The 21,884-nt window shown below is 49.0% G+C and overlaps 1 protein-coding gene across 3 annotated transcripts; it reads right to left on the reverse strand.

Annotated features, from left to right (window-relative positions):
- Positions 1-1,799: 1,799 nt before the first annotated feature.
- LOC100193944 (putative pyruvate dehydrogenase kinase family protein) lies at positions 1,800-9,163 on the reverse strand. 3 transcript variants are annotated; one of them, XR_004852390.1, is made up of 7 exons: positions 8,620-9,163; positions 5,739-6,000; positions 4,055-4,235; positions 3,487-3,634; positions 2,989-3,134; positions 2,582-2,786; positions 1,845-2,197 (listed from the first exon to the last, which is right to left on the reverse strand). XR_004852390.1 is itself a non-coding variant. In NM_001139013.1 (6 exon segments), coding segments are annotated over 6 exon segments (1,092 nt in total). In that variant the 5' UTR covers positions 8,857-9,055; the 3' UTR covers positions 1,800-2,138.
- Positions 9,164-21,884: the final 12,721 nt, after the last annotated feature.

The raw sequence follows: 21,884 nt of genomic DNA on the forward strand, positions 1-21,884 counted from the left end.
CAAGTAGTTGTCCTTGCCTGGTGGAGGATTGTTGAATGCCCAGGACAACATGTCGACAAGCATCCTCTTCTCGCTGGTGTCTTTGCTCCCTGCACGAATTCAACTAGGCGGTAGTGGGCTTGAGACCAAGAAGGGGAGAATCTACCGGCGGCCGACGGGGGCGTGGTTTGAGGCAGATGCCTGCCGACGGCGGAGAGCGCTACCTGCGTGCCAAAACAGGCGTGGGGACCCGGACAGTGTCGCAGTAGCCAGTAGGCAGCTATCGTGACAGGACCGACATACCCTGCATCCAAATCGAGAAATTTTAACCTTTTTATTGTTTTTCAACTTTTTAAAAATATTTCTAAATCTATTTTTTATATAAAAAATTGTTCGGCTATGTCAACTTGTCAATCTTCCTGTCGCGGTTAGACAACAGCTTACGCATCTTCATTATTCATTTCAAACTAACTTTATAAACTGTGCAATTTATAATGAAAAATAGTATTTTGGGTGATCATATGAACAAACTGCTGGAAGCAGTTGCGGCCTGCCAACATGGGCCAACCGCGAAGTGGCATCACTTCCGCACCGTTGACTCTGTTCAGCAGAGAGAATACACAACTATGCGGCCTCCTCTTCCTTAAGGATCGGTTTGGGAAGAAGTGGGCTAAACCCAAAGAAAAACCCTACAATAAATAACTAAATGTCTTATTTAAATGTCACTTAAAGAGGTTTCTCACCCTAGAAAATGAGAGGGATCACAAAGAGATTTACGTTTTCAAACTAGCCCTAAGGGGTTGTTTGTTTAAAATTATAATCTGCCTAGATTATACTCCCTCCCCAAGTTTCCTCGAGTTTGACATGCTTATCTTATTCAAAAAAATTGCAAGAAAATTAAAAAAATCAAAGTCATACTTAAAGTATATTATATAGTAGACTATATCACAGTAAAAATTAACAATAATTATGAATTTTTTTTGAATAAAACGAGCTGATCAAACTTGTGGTAAAAAATTAAACAAATTATAAATTGGAACAGAGTATAATCTAACTTATCTTAAACTAAATGCTTATTTGTTTAGGGTTATATTCTGCTTAGATTATATAATCTAACTTAGGTGCCATTTGATAGGCCTCCTTGTAAGTGATTCTCCATGAGAATCACTCCTAAGCCAAACAGCTAAATCTCACGTAGATTTAAGCGGGGAGCAGATAAGAATCACTTCTACATTTACACTAGAAGCTGGGAGCTAAAAAACACTGCTTAATCCTGCTTCCTGTTATATTATGGTGGGGATCAATTCTCATCAACTCCCAACCCTGGTCCCTCTTGAAATCCACTGGAATCACTCTATCGAGAATCAGGATCAGGGAGCAGAGTTAAAAATTAAAATATCAGACAGTGGAATTCTACCTAACGGGGTCTTATTTCAAACTAACGCTTAAATGCTTAATTCAAAATAAGTTAGATTATATAATATATATATAGATTATAATCTCATACAAATAACCCTTAAGTGTAATTTCAACATAAGTTAAATTATATAATCTAAACAGATTATCCCAATAAAATATATCCCAAGTCATGCCGTCGTCGGCTCCAGACCCGCCACGCCGAAGGCGTCTCCACTGCCTTCGCTTATTGGTGTGACACCTATGTTGGAATTGAAAAACCCACCCTGATTAGGGTGTGCTGTTCTATATATGTGTTGAACCTAACAGTACATAAGCTGGAATAAAATCCAATACAACAGCAGAAATAAACAAGTATTCTAACACATCATTCCTCATATTGTATCGAACAAGGTGGTCGAACTAAAAAACATGCTTTGAAGAATTGGAGTTACAGACTTTATTGGAGGTTGAACAATTATGGTGAATTCCATTACTCAAATTCAATGCCTCGGGTGCTCGACAGATACCATTATTGGAGGTTGAACAATTATAATGACAGTACAAACCAGAAGCAAAACTATTCTGAATTATGATCACATTCCATCGAGATGATGAATGAACAACAAAGATAACAAATAGGGCATGGACAGCTGAACTAATAGGTGACTGGCCTTCAGAACAATATTTGCATACCAGCACGGTAATTGAGAAAGCAATAGAGTCCTAACTACAGGAATGAGGAATGGCTTCTTATGAATCGATTAAGTCAAGGGTTCCTCCGAATCTCCCAGCCGTGATAAGTGGAGGTATGCATCAGTTCCTACGAGAAAACATAAAAAAAAATAGCGATCAATTGAATGACAAGAGTGTTACTTTGCTGCACTTCTGCAAGATAGAAACTGATGCAGCAATATAGTATTTGTGATCCGAATATTCGATGCTAATGGAATATCTCAGGAGTTATAAGTTCCCGTAGCAAATTCGGAAAGCTAAAAATAATGTGGAAGAATTGGCATATATGCTTAACTTCCCAGGGTTTGTGTGTCAATATTTTAACCTTTACTTGTGCTTCACAAAATAGGAGTAATCAGCATTCATAAAGTCCAAACTTCTTACTGACTTATGAAAATCATAGAGAGATGAATACAGCCACATTCTTCAGTGTGCTTAATTTCTGAATATAAAACGTTAAGTATGTACACACCATATCCTTCCATAGAGATGATCTGCAAGTCCCCGCCGAAATATCGAGCATAAAGACGACTAATAGGAATCCCATAACCATATCCAGCCATAGTTACTCCTTCATTATGTACATCAAGATCAGGAGGGTTTTCTGCTGTACTATAGAGATACGTAAAAATTCTTGAGAGACCACTCCTTGGTATTCCACCACCTTCATCAGTAATCTGCAAAAGTATGGTTTAGTCAAACAGTTCATACTTCATACCAGATCATGAATAATCGAAGCTATTGATTTTTGCTAACATAGGTGCAGAAGATACAAGTTTGTCGGTTGAATATCACAATTAATGAGAAAATTCTAACAAAAGGCGTTAGCCAGTTAGTTGGATTGGCTATCTGTTAGCATCATAAAGGGCGTTTATTTACATTTCTGCTAGTTGCATTTGGCTGTAACCAGAAGAAAAAAAAAGTCAGCTGACATTGCTGGATGACTATTAATACGGGTCTTGTCTCCTCAGGCCAGCAAGAAATAAATAGAGTGAACTTCCCTTAAATCTCTTTTACTCCTTTGGCTATCAGTACCACCATCGAACCATGCAAATACAAGAAAAGTCCAGCATCAGGATCAAGGTCAGCTGTAAAAATGAAACTACTTCGCACGACATCAATGTCTATTTGTCTTCCAGGCACATATAAGACTGGGTCAACATCACTCAGATTTAAAGACAGCTCACAACTTCAGTTCTCTAGAATTACTTTTGTTTTGTTTGCCTACCACAAGTACCACGAAGAATAAATTAACATACACATAAAAATTAATGGAACTGCAAGCTTGTATTTTTTTTTAAAAAAAAATCAGCACCATGTTTGAGATTACAAACTTCCAATAAGAAAAGGTAATGTGAATCTTAGGTAGAGTTACACCTTAATAGTCACGTCCTCTGCTCCATCAGCAACTATGATTCGAACCGGAGGTGCAAGCTTATCAGAATCCATATACCGTTCCTGTACTGCGCGAAGGGAGTTCTTCACCAGCTCAAAAATCATGAGATGTAGATGTGGTGTAACATATCTGCGATCAAGAGTTCAAGAATAGATCAGAATATCATTTAGAAATACTCCACGGTTTACTTTTCTGTTGGACAAAAGATCTTTTAGAGTTCCGGGGCCAACAAGACCCCTGTCCATCATGCATTGCAAACAGGACATACGGGTGTTCACAGCAGTTACAGGCTCTAGGTTATTACAGTTCAGCCAAAGATTGTTCTGCAGAAGGTAAAGTACAAGTAGGATGGTTAACAGTACACAATAATAAGACATGAATACCAATTTAAATGTCAGATACAAACAAGCCAAGCAATATGATCACAAAAAAAGATGGGGAAGCAGAAAACTCAAATGTGTCAAGAGATACACTTGAATCCTGAACTAAAGTATGATGGCATCTAATTAAAGCAAATGCAGGGAGCAAGCCTTCAGTATAGGGACTTACGGGAATGTAAACCCCGGATCACCATATATGTCGACATTAGGAGATGATCCATACTCCCGCATGCAAATAGCACGTGCATCTTCACTAGCAATTCGAGCTACTGTCATGGGTGACATTTTTGTGTTTATAAGCCCTATCACACCAGGCTCTGGATCAGGGTCATGCAAAGCGACGTGCTGCCCTGAATCAAGCAAACCAGATACTCCATATGAGGACAAAAGCAGAAGCACAAATGCTTTTTTTCCTTTTTTTTGAATTTATGTCATAAAATTAACAGTATGGCAATGTTTTTTGTTTAAAATGAAGGAGTAATATGATTAGTTATACATTGACCACTAGATCTTGAGGAACATTACAACAGTTACTTCTGGTGTCCAGCCAAGAATTACAGTTTTTTTATTTCCTGACTATTATAACAATAAAATTATGTCAAAAAAATATGATGCCTATATGTTTGCACCTGAACTGAAGTTTCCAAATAAATGAGGGCGGAAAAGTCATTTAAAAATCTATCGGACAGAATGACAGGTTCAGATGTTCTTTCAGGGCCAGCCCTAGAGGCAGGCGAATGGAATAGACATCTTAGCCCCCCAAACCAAGGGTCCCACCCCCGGTATATCGTATTAGCAGAACTCTAATACGAGCAGGAGCAGGCCACGCCCACACAATTTGACTCCAAGGCCTGATCAATGATCTCTTCCATTCCCTGGCCCCAAGAGGCTAGACACCGGTCACCCGTCGCCTCGACTTCTGGCTTCGACAACACAACAGCAGTGGTGGCGGGGACTCGAATCAGCGATTACAGCATCACGCGAGCAGCCGAGCGCGATGCCGCACGCCAGATGTGAGACGCCATAGTATCAAACGCAGTTGCTGTCCGGGCCGGTTGGCGGACGTAGGCATGTACGGATGTACACGAGCACGACCAAATCCTCAATTCCATGTAAGCGTCCAGCGGCCATCTAGGAACTCCGAGTCTCCGATTCTCCAGCAGTCCAGGCATACAAGGTACATCTGCACAAGGCTACAGGCTAACAGGCATACTACTAGTAGTCTACTACAGCGGATCCCACAGAAAATTATAATTTATTTATTCTTGTCATTTTGTAAATTGTCTTGTGAAAATTAGGAATTAATTTAATTTAATCAGCTGAAAGAAGCTTCTGAAAAATAAAATTATTGAAGAACTATTTGAAATCTACAATGTTTCAAGAGAGGTTAAATGGTTTGGAAACATTATGTATTGAGAAACGATTGTTGGATGAAGCTGATATTGGCATCATCAATGACTCAATGTCGAGAAATGGTAGAAGAAATTTTTAAGTTTGTTTGGATTATTTGATATGAATATTACTTTTACATGCAGTTATTTTTTATTGATAACATTTGTTTACATATATATTAAGTAATAGTATTGTCATGTTTATATAAAACGCGCCCTGAAATTTAGATTTGTTCTAGGCTCAAAAGCCTCAGGAGCCCTGTCTTCTTTGGGCAAGAAAGAAAGCAGTAGCAGCAAGGGAACTTTCCATAGGTAACAGATAACTAAATTAGGGCTGTAGACATATTGCTTTTTTTATCAACAGTGTGTTAATACCTAAAGTGCTAACTGCTAATCTTACCAAGACTGACCAAACACCTTTCAGAAAACTGGACATGAGATGGGAGTGCTAAGCTCACTAACCTATCAGCATCCGGATCCCAATCCTTGACATGTAGAAGCGATCAAGGAACTGATGGATCTCATGGATTCCAGGTGGGAACGCCTTTGGACCACCCAAGTCCTTCTTCAGCTGCTGCACACCCAATGCAACCGCAGGCACCACATTGGTGTGCCGCACCTTGATCATTTTGATCATCTGGGTGAAGGCGAGTTCATCTTCCTGGTTCTTCACCTCTGGGAAGGACCGGATGTCACGGAATGACTCCACATACCAATCTCTCACCTTTGCAGACGCAAATAGACCAAAAATTAGTCCTGTAAGCGGATGCTTTAACATGCAAGAATGTTCTAGCTTGTTCAGAACTGTAAATACCCACTTTAAAAAAACTGGCAAAATGCGAATTTAGGTGTTTCTGATTTTCGAAGCACAATGTTCAAAAAGCCAATAGGATTAGAAGACTCAAATGAAACTACGAGGAAAATTTGAGAGGTAAGAACGTTCCAAAGTTCCTCATTATACTAGGCTATAACTATGGCGCAACTACAAGAGCCAAAGTAACAATTATTTTTCAAAAGAAGCTGGTTGGAATTGAAAATGATGATTTGATGGTGTATTTTAGTGAAACGGAGAGATCGAAAATGACATGACAACTACCATGTTAACCAGGACTAATACAATCGTTTATAGTTCACAGATATCTTAGACTCAAAAAGTTGCAAAAGGCAGGTAATTCAGGATAAGCAATAGACTAGTATCTAGGAACGGGACCATCTCCACAATAATAGCCGTCACCATCCATGTTATTAAGTTATTCTTCCCCGATAAGGCAAGAACTAGATGATATTTGATCATTCTTGGAGCTTGGGCCATATGGAATCACCGTAACCGCTGTGTTTTCAACAATGTGCAACCTAGTTCTAGCATGGTCATCAATTGGGTCAAGGAGGAGTCTCACCTTTGGTGTAGTGCTGGAGCCCATGGATTTTCTAGCATCCTTGCGCTCCAGCATACCAATCGGTGATCTTTGTTTTTCGGGTCTTCATGGCCATGGGCCCAGCTATCTATTTTTTGTAATTTTACATCTAATCTAGAGTGTGTGGAGTTGCATGAGGTTTCTCTTTTTATCTTATTTTTTCTTATTAATATAATTGTTGAGCACCAAAAGTGGCAGAAGGTCCGGCCATTGGGCCCGAACAGTCCGCTCGCCCCGCGATCAGATTAACTCAGGCGATTATCCTTATCTTGTGCATGGTTATCCATCTAATCACGTGAGATCTGTTGGTTATCGCCTAGAAACAGGTCCAGACCTCCTCACCTATAAACATAAAGGGGTACGACAGATTGAGAACCCCGGACATATTCCAATCGAACCTATCTACTTTATTTACTTTTCGTCCTAGGAGTAGATGTAACGTAGCTTTAGTTGTAGCTTTCCACATACACATCCACCCCTATTCAACTCTACGTCGTCTAAATCCGTCCTGTGGTGGCCTATCGACCCCAAGACAAACCTAGGATCTTAACCCTCCTACAAGCAAGATCTACTTCGTCTAGTTCACTCAAGATCTCTTCCTGACTTGATCTCTTAATTCCTAGGCGACTCTACGTCGTCTGTGGACGCCCCGGGTGACCTGCTGACCCAGAGCACCCTAGGGGGGATCTAGGTCCTACGAGGAGAAGAAGACGGCCCTGCACCATTGCAGACCGTCCGACCTAGAGTGCGGGTCGTCCGAATAACGCGCAGAGAAGACTTGCTCCTGCAGCAGGGTCGCGGACCATCTGGCCCAGAGCCACGAACAGTCCGCGCCGCTGCAGCGAGCATCGCCAGGCGGCCTGACGACCCGTCACGGACCGCCGTGTCGTCCACCTCGCAGAGATAAACCCAATATATTGCTCATCACGAGAAGGTCCTAGGGTTCGTTGTTGTTTGGTCCCAAATAGGTGGTAACCATCATATAGGTGGTGTCCCACCTTCAGGATAACCATCTTAGGTAAATCAAGTAATCACCCCCTTGGTTCCAAGTTTTTCTTTCAAGACGGTATTCAAGATAGTGTTATTAGGGTCTCGACCCTCCGTGGGCAAAACCTAGGGATCATCCCTAAGGCTCGAACTCACTACGAGAACGGCCTAGGAATCGTTAGTGTTTGGTCAAAAAGCACCAACAATAATGATACACATTCTCCTTGGAGAAAAAAAGGCAAGAACTCGCAACCGATATAAAAATGGAACGGGCACATTATTGTATAAAATAATATAAGTGCGAGCACTGTATCAGAGCATCTCCAACAACGTGACTTATAAAAATGCCCTATAATTTAAAAATGAGTATATTTTTATAGAATTTAGGGCACCAATAAAACATTCCGCTCCAACAGTAAAGTTTCAAATCTAGATTATATGGTATATTTGAGGCACTTGAGAGGATGCTCTATAGTTTTTTGACCAAATTTTATGAAATGAGACATTTTTTGAGTTGTTTTCCTACGTAGAGCCTTATATTTCAATTTGAAATACTAGTTTGAGGCAGCGTTGGAGATGCTCTCAGTGTAAAAGAACTATTATAATATTGTGAACGTCCTAGGAGATAAAGCGGCGTATTACTAGTGAAAAACGAAACAGCGTTTCCTAAACTGATTGTTATCAAATTTGTATGGTGGGGGAGGGGGTGCATGGCGCTAAGATGTGCAGCTGACGCTATTTAAACTGAAGCAAATCGTTGCCGAACCTTAAATTTCAATCAATCTGAAGAGACGAGGAGAGAAACCACTCCCCCCAACATTTTGAGCGCAGGAGGAATATATAGGAAGAAGGTGCGCACAGAGTTAAGCTAACCACCCGGACAAGCACCGAATTCACAGGGAGAGATGAGGAAGAGGTAGAAGGCAGGAAACGAAAACAACCTTGAGGATGGCGGGCTTGGTGGAGAGGCCGAAGGGGAGCGAGTCGAGGTCGAGCGCCCGTCGCGCGATGCGGATGGGGAGCTCCTTGTGCAGGAACTGTGCGGCGAGCAGGAGGGTCCGCTCCGTGGGGCGCACCCCGAACTCCATCATGTAGCGCAAGCTGACCCCGGTCTGGCGCATCGCGCCCCAGCGCGCCACCTCCTCCGCCACCGCCCGCGCCACCGGCTCCAACGCCATCCTTCCTTTTTTTTTTTGTTTCCCTCCGCCGCCGCGCGCGAGGTTTGTGGAATTGGGATGACAAATGAAGTGAAAAATGTCAGGCCATCTACGGCGGCGCGACGGCGATGGAGATGCCGGCGGAGCAGCGCATCGACGTGGTGGTATATATAAGTGGGCCGCAGGAGGAGGCCAGGAGGGAGGAGGTGTGACGCAAGAGGATAACCAAAATGGAATATGGGTGGGGACTGTGGAGACGGACGGCAACGACGAAGAGGGCGAGCGCGGTGGTGGAGCGGAGCCGAGTGTAGAGTCACCGGGATGTGGGCCATGCGTGTCAGCGTCCCCCTGCAGCGTGGCGCGCCGAGGAGTGGCCGAGCCGGGCGGTGCGGCGGCAACGGTGCACGGGAGCACGGAATTCTTGATGACCTGTGGTCCTGATTACCGTCCGTGCGTAGGCGTTTTGGGAAACGGAAATGCTGGGAGATGGACGTTCGTTCGATAGGAGTATAGGACGATCGTCCGCGCGCGGCTGTGCCGTTTTCGTGCCTGCCTTTTGAATTTTGGTGCAAACTTTTAGGTCCTTTAGAACGTAGAAATTTAAAAAAATCATACAGAAATTTTATAGAAACTCATTTGTTTTAAAAAAATACAAAGAAAGGTCATTCTCAGCGGAAATAGACATTACATCGTCTAAGGCTCATTATCTAAGGTCCTGTTTGGTTAGAGAGACTAATTTATAGTCTCTAATTTTTAGTCATGTTTAGTCTCTATTTTACCAAATAGAATGACTTTAGTCTCTAGTCCCTCGTATGGTTGTTATAAGAGACTAAAGGGCAACATTTATTTCAATCGCCCTTAAAAACTGGTGTGGAGACAAGAAAAGAGGTATTCGGTCTTTACGTGTTGCATTTAATGTATTTAGAATTTGTTTAGTCCCTAAGCCCTAAACATGATAGGGACTAAAGTTTAGTTCCTCACTAAACTTTAGTTCTAGGACTACTGGAACCAAACAGAACCTAAAAAGTTTGAAACTATGATGAAATAATCTCATCCAATGCATACTTTTATCTTTGTTGTTTTTTATAGCATGCAAGACACAAACATCTCAGAAACAATGTACATGGTCTCATCTCCATAAAACTTATTTTATCGCTTTTGTTGGGACCATGCTTCGTCGCCGAAGGTCCTGCAAAAAAAACAACTTCGGCCGAAGCTGCTCGTACGTGACGTCGAAGGCATCATTCATGAAGCTTCGGTACCATAATATATTCGAAGATGAAGGGTCGAACCGACTTAAAGATAGAATGACCTTTTAGCCCATAGGGGTCTGAGTCATTGTGGTAAACTTTTATGAGGGACATGATTGTAATTCCTCACAGGCTGTGTTCTGTGCCTATAAATAGTGAACAGTATTCCTTTACTGTTCACGCATTCCTGTAATTGCTAACGCATCACTCGGGAATTATTGTTTGTCAAGGCAAAGGTATAAATGTACCTAAACATTGTGTTCAGATATTCAAAATTCATTTAATAAGATATGTGAATGATGTCGTTTATTTTCAATGTATTTAACTTTAATATTTCATGCTTTACCTTACTTTGTATTATTTTTATAAGTTCACTTACGAAGGTGAAAACCTTCATAGCATTATGCCCGAGACCTTCGTCCGAGGTTCATTAAATCCTTGTGGAAATAATGCTCCGGTGGACGAAGGGCATTAATATTTAATATTTTATGTTGCCTTGTTCTTAATTCATAGCATTTGAGAACAAGTCCCCAACATTGGCGCCCACCTCCGGTGAACTCACTTCCACTTTTTTGAGCTGATGGCTTCGTTCAACATTCAAGCTGGAGCTGCTTCGGCTTCGAAGCTGGTACTCCCGATAACAGGCGGTTCATGCTCAGAGCCAGCCAACAAGAAGCAGAAGGAGGAGGCACAGAGAAGGGTACAGCATGTCGGGGTGCAAGGACCCTTCATCAAGTCAAGATGGTCTCACATTCCAATTACCTTCTCCCAAGAGGATCTTCAACTCAAGGATTACCCACACAACGATGCTATGGTTATCTCTTGTGTGATCAAAGGATTTCTGGTCCATAATGTTTTGGTTGATACAGGCAGCGCAGCTGATATCATATTTGCTAAGGCCTTCAGACAGATGCAAGAGCCCGAAGACAAAATTCATGATGCCACACATCCCCTTTGCGGCTTCAGAGGAAGGCAGATTGTAGCACTCGGCAAAATCACAATGCCAGTGACCTTCAGATTTATCAACAACACAAGGACTGAACAAGTTGTGTTTGATATTGTTGACATGGAATACCCTTACAATGCAATCATTGGTCGTGGTACTCTCAATGCCTTCGAAGCAATTCTTCATCCAGCTTATCTTTGCATGAAGATACCTTTGGACCAAGGGCCCATTGCTATTCATGGAAGTCAGGAAGCTGTCAGAAGGGCCGAAGGAAAGTGGACAGACTCAAAAGCAATCCATAATATAGATGGAGCTGAAGCTTGTGAGAAATACAAGTTCAGAAGGGGAAAAGCTGCTTCGGCTGACCAGCCGAAGCCCATGCTCTTATGTGAGGACATAGCAGAGCAGAAGGTGCTATTGGGATCTCAATTGTCCGAAGAACAGGAGAAAACCTTGATAAGGTTTTTGTTCAACAATAAAGATATTTTTGCTTGGTCAGCTAATGATCTTTGCGGAGTTAACAGGGATGTTATTGAGCACTTGCTCAATGTTGATCCATCCTTTACCACATCAAAAACACTGACATGGCAACCTATTTAATTGTCATGAAACTCCCGTTGAGAATGCCCGAAAGCTAGAGAGCATGAACACACGTTACCTCACGTCAACTCATGCTATTGATTTTTGTCAGCACTTATGTATATAGTGTCCTAATGTATAGCCTTTGACTTTAGGATATAACCATCTTAGCATCACATCAATTTCTATTTTATAGACTTTTAGTTACAACAAAATAGGATGGAACTAAAAAAAATTTAGGAGGAGCTAACTAAACCGCTACATTATGTGAGGCCTTTCTACACTGTATTGTGTACGTTTTAAATTTTAGAATATGCTTCAGCGGGGCTTTATAGACTCGGGAGAGATAGGGGGGCTCGAGCCCCACCCGCTACCTCCATCAGTGAAACGAAACACCTCATTTTATTGAAATCAAAATATATCTAATTTCATAATAAAAAAAGTATATAATTTGTAAAACAAAAATAAAAACTACATAATTCATAAAGCTAAAAAGCTACATAATTCATAAATAAAAGTATAATTGTTATGGTTCAGATCCCCATATATGCTCTATTTATTTTTTGGAGCTCATAATGGGTCGGACTATCATATATTGCAACCTCACGTTGAATGATGGCTACAAAGGTTATGGGTGCTTAGAAGTGATGACTCAGCTATCTCAAGATTTTTCCATATCGACCATGTTCGTCCTTAATGATCATGTTGTACAAAATGATATATACAAGCATGATTACACTGAGTACTTGATGGGAAAAAAGAACAACATAAGCTAGCTAGAATATGAAAGCGAGCTTTAAAGACCATAGGCAAACATGCGAAGGATGGTGGGTGCATTTTTGGTGGGTGAAGAAACCACTACGTTTGAGTGCATCGACTCTAAGAGTGAAACATGAGAAATGATCATCCAACCTCTATAAGACTTAAAAAAGACTTCTCTATATGTGATACATTCGGTAAAAAGTATAGTTGTGATATCCTGGCCACTGGGATGGTGATATCGAGTATTCGTACCAACAAGGTGCATCTTCTTTTTCGGAAGCATATCTCGAAAAAACTACAGGTTAAGTGTGCTTGGCTTGGAGCAATTTGGGATGGGTGACCGACCGGGAAGTTTTTTCGGGTGCGCATGAGTGAGGACAAAATGCGCGCAAAAGACTTGTGTTGGTCTGTGGGGACGATATATGATCCTAGAGAGCTACCAGGAGTAAGTATCGTTGGTCCAGGGATTGGACGGGGTGTTACAATAGCAGAGGGTAAAGACATGAATCGTTGAATAGTCTTGTATGAGTTAGATGTTGTCGGCGTTTCGAACCCGGGGGGTCCCTGGACCGACGAGTAAATTATCGCCGCGTGCCCCAGCCCAGATGGGTCGGCGCGAAGGGGGGAAGAAGCCGGAGGGAGACGGGCATGAGAGGTGAAATGCCGCGGCCTTCGTGTTTGTCTCGTGCCTAGGTCGGGTGCGCTTGCAGTAGGGGGTTACAAGCGTCCACGCGGGAGGGAGCGAGCGACCTCACGCGAGCGCCGTCCCGTCCTTCCCCGCGCGACCCACCCTCGTAAGAGGGCCCTGGATCTTCCTTTTATAGGCGTAAGGAAAGGATCCAGGTGTACAATGGGGGTGTAGCAGTGTGCTAACGTGTCTAGCGGAGGAGAGCTAGCGCCCTAAGTACATGCCATCGTGGCAGCCGGAGAGGTTTTGGCACCCGATTCGTGTGATGTCGTGGCCGTCGGAGGAGAGCCGGAGCCTGGCGGCAGGACAACTGTCGGGGTTGTCGAGTCCTTGCTGACGTCCTTTGCTTTCGTAAGGGGGCTGAGAGCCGCCGTCGTCATAGAGCGTGCGGGGCGCCATCATTACTCGTGTAGTGGAGCGAGCCAGATGGGACGCCAGTCTTGTTCCCCGTAGCCTGAGTCAGCTTGGGGCAGGGTAATGATGGCGCCTCCAGTTGACGTGGTCGGTCCGTGCCCTGGGTTAGGCGAGGTGGAGGCTCCTCCGAGGTCGAGGTCGAGTCTGTCTTCCAAGGCCGAGGTCGAGTCTGAGCCCCGGGTCGGGCGAGGCGGAGACCGTCGGCTGAGGCCAGGGCTGAGTCCGAGCCCTGGGGTCGGGCGAAGCAGAGTTCGTCGTCTTCCGGGGCTGAGCCCGAGTCCGAGCCCTGGGTCGGGCGAAGCGGAGTTCGTCGTCTTCCGGGGCTGAGCCCGAGTCTGAGCCCTAGGGTCGGGCGAAGCGGAGTTCGTCGTCTTTCGGGGCTGAGCCTGAGTCCGAGCCCTGGGGTCGGGCAAAGCGGAGTTCGTCGTCTTCCGGGGCTGAGCCTAAGTCCGAGCCCTGGGGTCGGGCGAAGCGGAGTTCGTCGTCTTCTGGGGCTGAGCCCGAGTCCGAGCCCTGGGGTCGGGCGAAGTGGAGTTCGTCGTCTTCCGGGGCTGAGCCCGAGTCTGAGCCCTAGGGTCGGGCGAAGCGGAGTTCGTCGTCTTCCGGGGCTGAGCCCGAGTCCGAGCCCTGGGGTCGGGCGAAGCGGAGTTTGTCGTCTTCCGGGGCTGAGCCCGAGTCCAAGCCCTGGGGTCGGGCGAAGCGGAGTTTCCCATGGCGCCTAGGGCCAGACTTGGCTGCTGTCAGCCTCACTCTGTCGAGTGGCACAACAGTCAGAGCGCGCAGGCGGCGCTGTCCTCTTGTCAGACCGGACAGTGGAGCGGCGAAGTGACTGCGGTCACTTCGGCTCTGTCGACTGGAGGGCGTGCGTCAGGATAAAGGTGTCAGGCCACCTTTGCATTAAATGCCCCTGCGATTTGGTTGGTTGGCGTGGCGATTTGGCCAAGGTTGCTTCTTGGTGAAGACTGGGCCTCGGGCGAGCCGAAGGTGTGTCCGTTGCTGGAGGGGGGCCTCGGGCGAGACGTAGATCCTCCGGGGTCGGCTGCCCTTGCCCAAGGCTGGGCTCGGGCGAGGCGTGATCGTGTCCCTCGAATGGACCGATCCCTGACTTAGTCGCACCCATCAGGCCTTTGCAGCTTTGTGCTGATGGGGGTTACCAGCTGAGATTTAGGAGCCTTAAGGGTACCCCTAATTATGGTCCCCGAAAGTAGCCCCCGAGCCTCGAAGGGAGTGTTAATACTCGCTTGGAGGCTTTTGTCACACTTTTTTGCAAGGGGACCAGCCTTTCTTGGTTGCGTTTTGTTCCAGTGGGTGCGCGCGAGCGCACCCGCCGGGTGTAGCCCCCGAGGCCTCGGAGGAGTGATTTGACTTCTTCGAGGTCTTAATGCGTTTCGCAACACTTCGGTTGGTCTGGTTGTTCCCTTATGCGAGCTGGTCATAGCCCAGGTGCACGGTCGGGTCCCAAGTTCTCGGGCTGGTATGTTGACGTTGTCAACGGTTTGGCCGGAGCCGGGTTTGCGAGAGCAGCCCCCGAGCCTCTACACAGGGCGAGAGGACGGTCAAGGACATACTCGACTTTTTTACATACACCCCTGCGTCGCCTTTTCGCAAGGAGGAGGGGGGAAAGCGCCATGTTGCCCTCGGAGGGCGCCGAACATGGTGTCTCCAGTGAGCTGCTGACGGGTAATCCGAGTGGACGCCCGTGCCCCATTTGTTAGGGGTCGGCTAGAGGCCCGGAGGCGCGCTCCAAAAGTACCTGCGGGTGATCTGCCGGACCCGGTCCCCTTTTGACGGGGTCCGAGGGCTCTATGACTCCCTCTGATGGGATTCTGTTACAAGATCGTTCCCGCTGGTCTCAGAAATGTCCTAGGGTACCTCGGGAGCGTAGCCCGAGCCTTGGTTATGTATCGAACGTACCCAGGGTCATCCCTCGCTCTGTGTCTGAGGCGGTTGTGAACCCTTCGAGGGCCAGCCTACGAACCCCTGATCAGTAGTGGGTGCGGAGCCCGAGTGGCCTGAGGCGGCCATTGAACCCTTTCGAGGGGCCGGCCTTCGAACCTCTGACCAGTAGTGGGCGCGGAGCCCAAGCGCTCTGAGGCGACTGTTAAACCCCTCCGAGGGGCCAGCCTTTGAACCTCTGATCAGTAGGGTGTCTCGGGGCCTGTTTCCTTCACGGAGAAGGATCCTTTTCGGGGTATCCCCCTTTCCCGGTCCTTGTTGTAAGAGAGAGAAAGAGGAAAAGGAAAAGGATACGAAATCGGATGACGTGGCGTACCTTTTTTGACGCGATCATTATGGCGAAGGCGAAGCGTTGCTCGCTTCTCCTGCCAAAGGCGCCACCTGTCCCGCCGCGGAGTTAATGCGACGGGGCGAGTGGTTCGCGGGGCAGCCGTTGCACGTGCGCGAGCCGTTCGAGGAACGGCCGTTTCGCTTTGAGTTTTGAATCCTGCGACGGGTTCGGGCGACGCGTTGAACGGGTCTCGCCGGGGTCTTTATATACTCGGGGGAGAGCCCGGTGACGGTTCCTTGCTCTGCTACTCGCCTCCTTCTTAGGTTTTCACGGCCTAAGGGATTAGCCAGAGAAAAGGAATCCGCCCACCCAATCCTTTCCGCCGCCACCTCCTCTGCTTGGTGATGGCCGACCGGGTGACCATTACTCCGCCGCGCGACCCATGGCCTTTCTCCACATTCACGGCGGATGACCTGGAGGACCTCGTTGCCGAGGGTTTACTTCGCCCTCTCTCTGATGAGAGGCAGTCGGAGTGGACCCCCCCCCCCGAGCGGAGCCGCCCCGTCCCCGCCGTCGGGGTACGTCGTGAGCTTCGTCTCCTTCCACGAGCGGGGATTTGGAGTGCCGGCAAGTCGCTTCATGCGGGCGATCCTGCACAACTACGAGGTGGAGCTGCACAACCTCAGCCCCAACTCCATCTCGCAAGCCGCCATCTTCGCAGCGGTTTGCAAAGGATATTTGGGGATCGACCCCCACTGGGACCTGTGGACTCATTTCTTCTCCGCGGAGCTTTTTGCTTTGCCGCCGGGGGAGAGAAGGGTCCGCACGGCAGTGCGGGCCGGCGGCTGCATCCTCCAGCTGAGGCAGTCACGGGCGTTGCAGTATATTCACATCATCCTTGCGTCCTCGAATAAAGGGTGGCAGCGTCGGTGGTTCTATCTCCGGAATGACGACGGGAGGCTCCCATCGTTTTCTCAGCGGGTGGTCACTGTCGCCGTCGACGCTTGGCGCTACGGGACCCCGCACGACAGACAGAAGAACCTCGAGCCCCTTCTCAAGGCCCTGGAGGTGTTACGGATAGGAGGGCTCACCGCTGCGGGAGTGATTGCCGCCATTCATCGCCGGAGGGTGCTTCCCTTGGTGGAGCGGTGGTTGCCGCCTTGGGAGATGACGCCAGAGGCCGACTTGGAGGGGTCGCGGATGTCCTCGGATCCCCTTCCCGTCGACGTTCTTCACGGGCGGGTGGTCGTCGCGTTGGGGAAACCGGACGCCAGCGCCCTCTCTCAGCCCTTGATGCGTCCCGACCGCGGGTGTGTGTCCCTGGTGAGTGTCCGCTCCTTCTTTCTCCTCGCGTCGGATCACCCTTGGTCCTTACGGCCGAGGCTTTTCATCTGTCTCTAGGAGGTGGGGTGTCACAAGCCTTCCCGGCCACGGGTCCCGGAGGACGCGGTGGACCGAGCAGCGCGGCGGGTTGCCGCAGAGAAGAAGAAGAAAAAGGACGCGAAGAAGGCTCGGGCCCGCGAGCGGACGCGGGCCCGGGACGCCTTGGAAAAGCTCCGTCGTCGGCAGGAAAGGGACGGACTCCCGAGGGAGCCGTCACCGGAAACGCCTGACGACGACGACGATGACGAAGACGAGGTTGACGACATGGCTGCCCGCCTTGGCCTCAGCCCGGGCTTGAGGCTAGACCAGGATTCGTCAAGCCAGCCCCCGAGCGGGCTGGCGCCGTCAGTTCCCGGGGTCGGGACGCCGAGGTCCCGGCCCGAAGAGCGGGGGCAGACCGAGGGGGTACTCGACCCCTCGGCTGGGGAAGTTGAGGTGACTCCGGGGAGTCAGGTCGAGGTGCCTGTTCCCCGAAAACCGTCGCCCATGCTGGCAGCGCAGGAGAGCGACCCTCAGGTCGCCGTGGCAGCGCCTGGGCAGTCCGTCTCCCGGGCGCCCAAGGTGCCCAAGGCGAGGATGGTACCGAGGCCGGCGGCGAGGCAGACCTCGGCGGTACCTTCGGGGGTCGAGATCCGAGAGACCTCCCCACAGGCACGATTGATCATGGCCCGGAGCGGGTAAGTACCTTAGAACGTCTTCGTCCTGGCTCCTCATTTGTATGTCCCGACCGCGACTTTCCTTTCCTTCTCAGCAAGCGGAGCCATGGCCTGACCGATCTGGCTCCCCGGAAAGTCCTCAAGACGGTGTCGGCTTCCACAGCCGGTGTCGCGCCGGGCCTCGCCGTTCAGCTGACCTTCTCGCAATATGCCCCACAGCGGGGGGCTCAGGCGGCTCCAGTTGCCGTGGAGCGAGTTCCCGAGGCTGGCCCTTCTGTCGAGGTGGCCGTCGCGCTGGGGGAGGCGGCTGGCGCGGACGTGGCCTCGGGCCCACCAGACATGTCGTCGGCGCTAGCGCCAGCCGCTGCCGAAGCTGCTGTCGTCCTGGTCGTGGAGCGACCTGTCGCCGCCGACGCTGAGATGGCCGAGGCGTCGCTTCTTGGTGCCTCAGAGGAGGGGGCGTGGAAACGCGACCCGTCCCGTCGAGCGGCAGCCTTTTCCCTGCGCGGCGGAGCTCCGAGGGGCGGCGCCAGTTGCTCCGGTTCCGGACCCGTGAGGCTTCGGATCCCTTCTTCGTTCTTGACGATGAGCGGGAGGAGCAGTCTTGGGACGAGCTCCGCGAGTGTGCCGAGGCAACGGTGGGGTCGCTCCGGTCATCCTTGGACGTCTTTTGCAGGGACGTCCCCAAGATCCTCCAGGTAATGACTTCAGGCATACCTCTTTTTTCTGTGATCAAGGCGTCCTTTGTGATGCCCCGCTTCCTTCCCTCAGGATCTGACGGACCTGAGCGTCGCCAAGTCGTCGTTCATCCGCCGCGAGGTCGATGTCTGGGGCTCGCTGCGATCCCTGAGGACCTCGCTTGCCAGGGCTACCGCGCGCCTCTCCCAGCAGGGCGCCGAGGTGGCGGACCTTCGGTTGCTCTGCGCCGATCTGAGAGCACAGGCGGCAGCGGCACGCGCAGAGGTGCAGCGACGGCAGTCGGAGTTCGACCAGGTCGCCGATGAGCGGGATCAATCTCGGGGCCAGGCCGCCGAGGCCAAAAGCTGGGCCGGAGCCCTTGCAGCAGACCTAGCCGTAGCCCAAGCCGCAGCCTCGGAGCAGCGTGCCCGAGCCGGAGGTATGTCCTGGCTGTTCTCGGTTTTCGTTTCAGCTCGTTTCCTCCACTTGTGTTTGAGGCCTTGCGCTCTGGCTGTTCGCAGAGCTCGAGTCTGCCCTTGATGAGTCCACCAGGGCGCTTGCCCAAGCGGCCGAGCAGAGGGAGGCCGACCACGCGGCCATGTCCGAGGCCATCTCGGACTTCTGCCGGGTCTTTGGCTTCGGCGACGTCCCCTCAGGAAGCTCCCCTCAAAGTCGACTGCAGGCCTTGGGTGACCACGTGCGTGGTAGTCTCCGCGAGGCGCTACACCACGACGTCAGGCGGGCCTTCGCCGTGCTTGCTTCTGAAAGGGAATTAGGCTTACACCTAGTTCCTAAATAATTTTGGTGGTTGAATTGCCCAACACAACTAATTGGACTAACTAGTTTGCTCTAGTGTATAAGTTATACAGGTGCCAAAGGTTCACACTTAGCCAATAAAAAGACCAAGTATTGGGTTCAACAAAAGAGCAAAGGGGCAACCGAAGGCATCTCTGGTCTGGCGCACCGGACTGTCCGGTGTGCCACCGGATAGTGTCCGGTGCACCCCCGGACAGTGTCCGGTGCACCAGAGGACTCCAACTCAAACTCGCCACCTTCGGGAAAATCTAGAGGCGCTCCGCTATAATTCATCGGACTGCCCGGTGTACACCGAACAGTGTCTGGTGCTGCAAGGAACGGCGCCTCAGGAACTCGCCAGCTTCGGGAATTCGCAACGGCTAGTCCGCTATAATTCACCGGACATGTCCGGTGTGCACCGGACTGTCCGGTGTGACAACGGAGCAACGAATATTTCGACGCCAACGGCTACCTGCAGCGCATTAAATGCGTGCCAGCGCACGCAGAAGTCAGGCACGCCCATACTGGCGCACCGGACACTCTACAGTACATGTCCGGTGCGCCACCGGACATCCAGGCGGGCCCAGAAGACAGAGCTCCAACGGTCGGAACCCAACGACTTTGGTAACGTGGCTGGCGCACCGGACATGTCCGGTGTGCACCGGACTGTCCGGTGCACCATACGACAGTCAGCTCCACCAAACGGCTAGTTTGGTGGTTGGGGCTATAAATACCCCCAACCACCCACCATTCATGGTATCCAAGTTTTCCACTTCTCAACCACTTACAAGAGCTAGGCATTCAATTCTAGACACACCCAAGTGATCAAATCCTTTCCAAATCCACACAAGGGCTTTAGTGATTAGCGAGAGAGATTTGTCGTGTTCTTTTGAGCTCTTGCGCTTGGATTGCTTCTTTTCTTTCTCACTTGTTCTTGTGATCAAAACTCAATTGTAACCAAGGCAAGAGGCACCAATTGTGTGGTGGCCCTTGCGGGGAAGTTTTGTTCCCGTTTGATTGAGAAGAAAAAAGCTCACTCGGTCCGAGGGATCGTTTGAGAGAGGGAAAGGGTTGAAAGAGACCCGGTCTTTGTGACCACCTCAACGGGGAGTAGGTTTGCAAGAACCGAACCTCGGTAAAACAAATCCACGTGTCTCACTCCTTATTCGCTTGCGATTTGTTTTGCACCCTCTCTCGCGGACTCGATTATATTTCTAACGCTAACCCGGCTTGTAGTTGTGATTATTTTTGAGAATTTCAGTTTCGCCCTATTCACCCCCCTCTAGGCGACTATCAATTGGTATCGGAGCCCGGTGCTTCATTAGAGCCTAACCGCTCGAAGTGATATCGGGAGACCACGCCAAGAAGGAGATGGAGACCGGCGAAAAGCCCACTACAAGCAACGAGAAAGCTCTATCGGGAGAGTCCCGCAACAAGGAGAAGAGGAAGGAGAAGAAGAAGGAAAAGAAAACTTCTTCCCACAAGTCGCATCGGAGTGGCGACAAAATTAAGAAGATGAGGAAGGTGGTCTACTACGAGACCGACACTTCATCACCTTCTACCTCCGGCTCCGACGCGCCCTCCATAACTTCTAAGTGCCATGAGCGCAAGAAGTTTAGTAAGATTCCCTTACATTATCCTCGTACTTCTAGACATACTCCATTACTTTCCGTTCCATTAGGCAAACCACCGGTTTTTGACAGTGAAGATTATAATATGTGGAGTGACAAAATGAGGCATCATCTAACCTCACTCCACACAAGCATATGGAATATTGTTGAGTTTGGTGTACAGGTACCATCTGTAGGGGATGAAGACTACGACTCGGACGAGGTGGCCCAAATTCACCACTTTAACTCCCAAGCCACCACTATACTCCTCACCTCTCTAAGTCGAGAGGAGTATAACAAGGTGCAAGGGTTAAAAAGTGCGAAGGAAATTTGGGACGTACTCAAGACCGCGCATGAGGGAGACGAGGTGACAAAGATCACCAAACGGGAGACGATCGAGGGGGAGCTCGGTCGCTTCATGCTCCACCAAGGGGAGGATCCACAAGCTATGTACAACCGCTTGAAGACCTTGGTAAACCAAGTGCGCAACCTCGGGAGCGAAAAATGGGATGACCATGAAATGGTCAAGGTTATTCTTAGATCCCTCGTATTTCTTAACCCTACACAAGTTCAATTAATTCGAGGTGATCCTAGATATAAACTAATGTCTCCCGAGGAGGTTATAGGAAAATTTGTGAGCTTTGAGCTAATGATTAAAGGCTCAAAGAAAATCATCGAGCAAGGCACCTCCTCCACGCCCGAAGCACAACCCATCGCATTCAAGGCAACAGAAGAAAAGAAGGAGGAGGCTACTCCAAGTCGAACACCCATCGACGCCTCCAAGCTCGACAACGAGGAGATGGCGCTCATCATCAAGAGCTTCCGCCAAATCCTCAAGCAAAGGAGGGGGAAAGACTACAAACCCCCTCCAAGAAAGTATGCTACAAATGTGGTAAGCCCGGTCATTTTATTGCTAAATGTCCATTATCCAGTGATAGTGACAGGGGCGATGACAAGAAGGGGAGAAGAAGAGAAAAGAAAAGGTACTACAAGAAGAAGGACGGCGATGCCCACGTTTGTCGGGAGTGGGACTCCGACGAAAGCTCTAGCGACTCCTCCGA

The sequence above is a fragment of the Zea mays genome, chromosome 9, assembly GCF_902167145.1.
Source record: "Zea mays cultivar B73 chromosome 9, Zm-B73-REFERENCE-NAM-5.0, whole genome shotgun sequence".
NCBI classification, from domain to species: Eukaryota; Viridiplantae; Streptophyta; class Magnoliopsida; order Poales; family Poaceae; genus Zea; species Zea mays.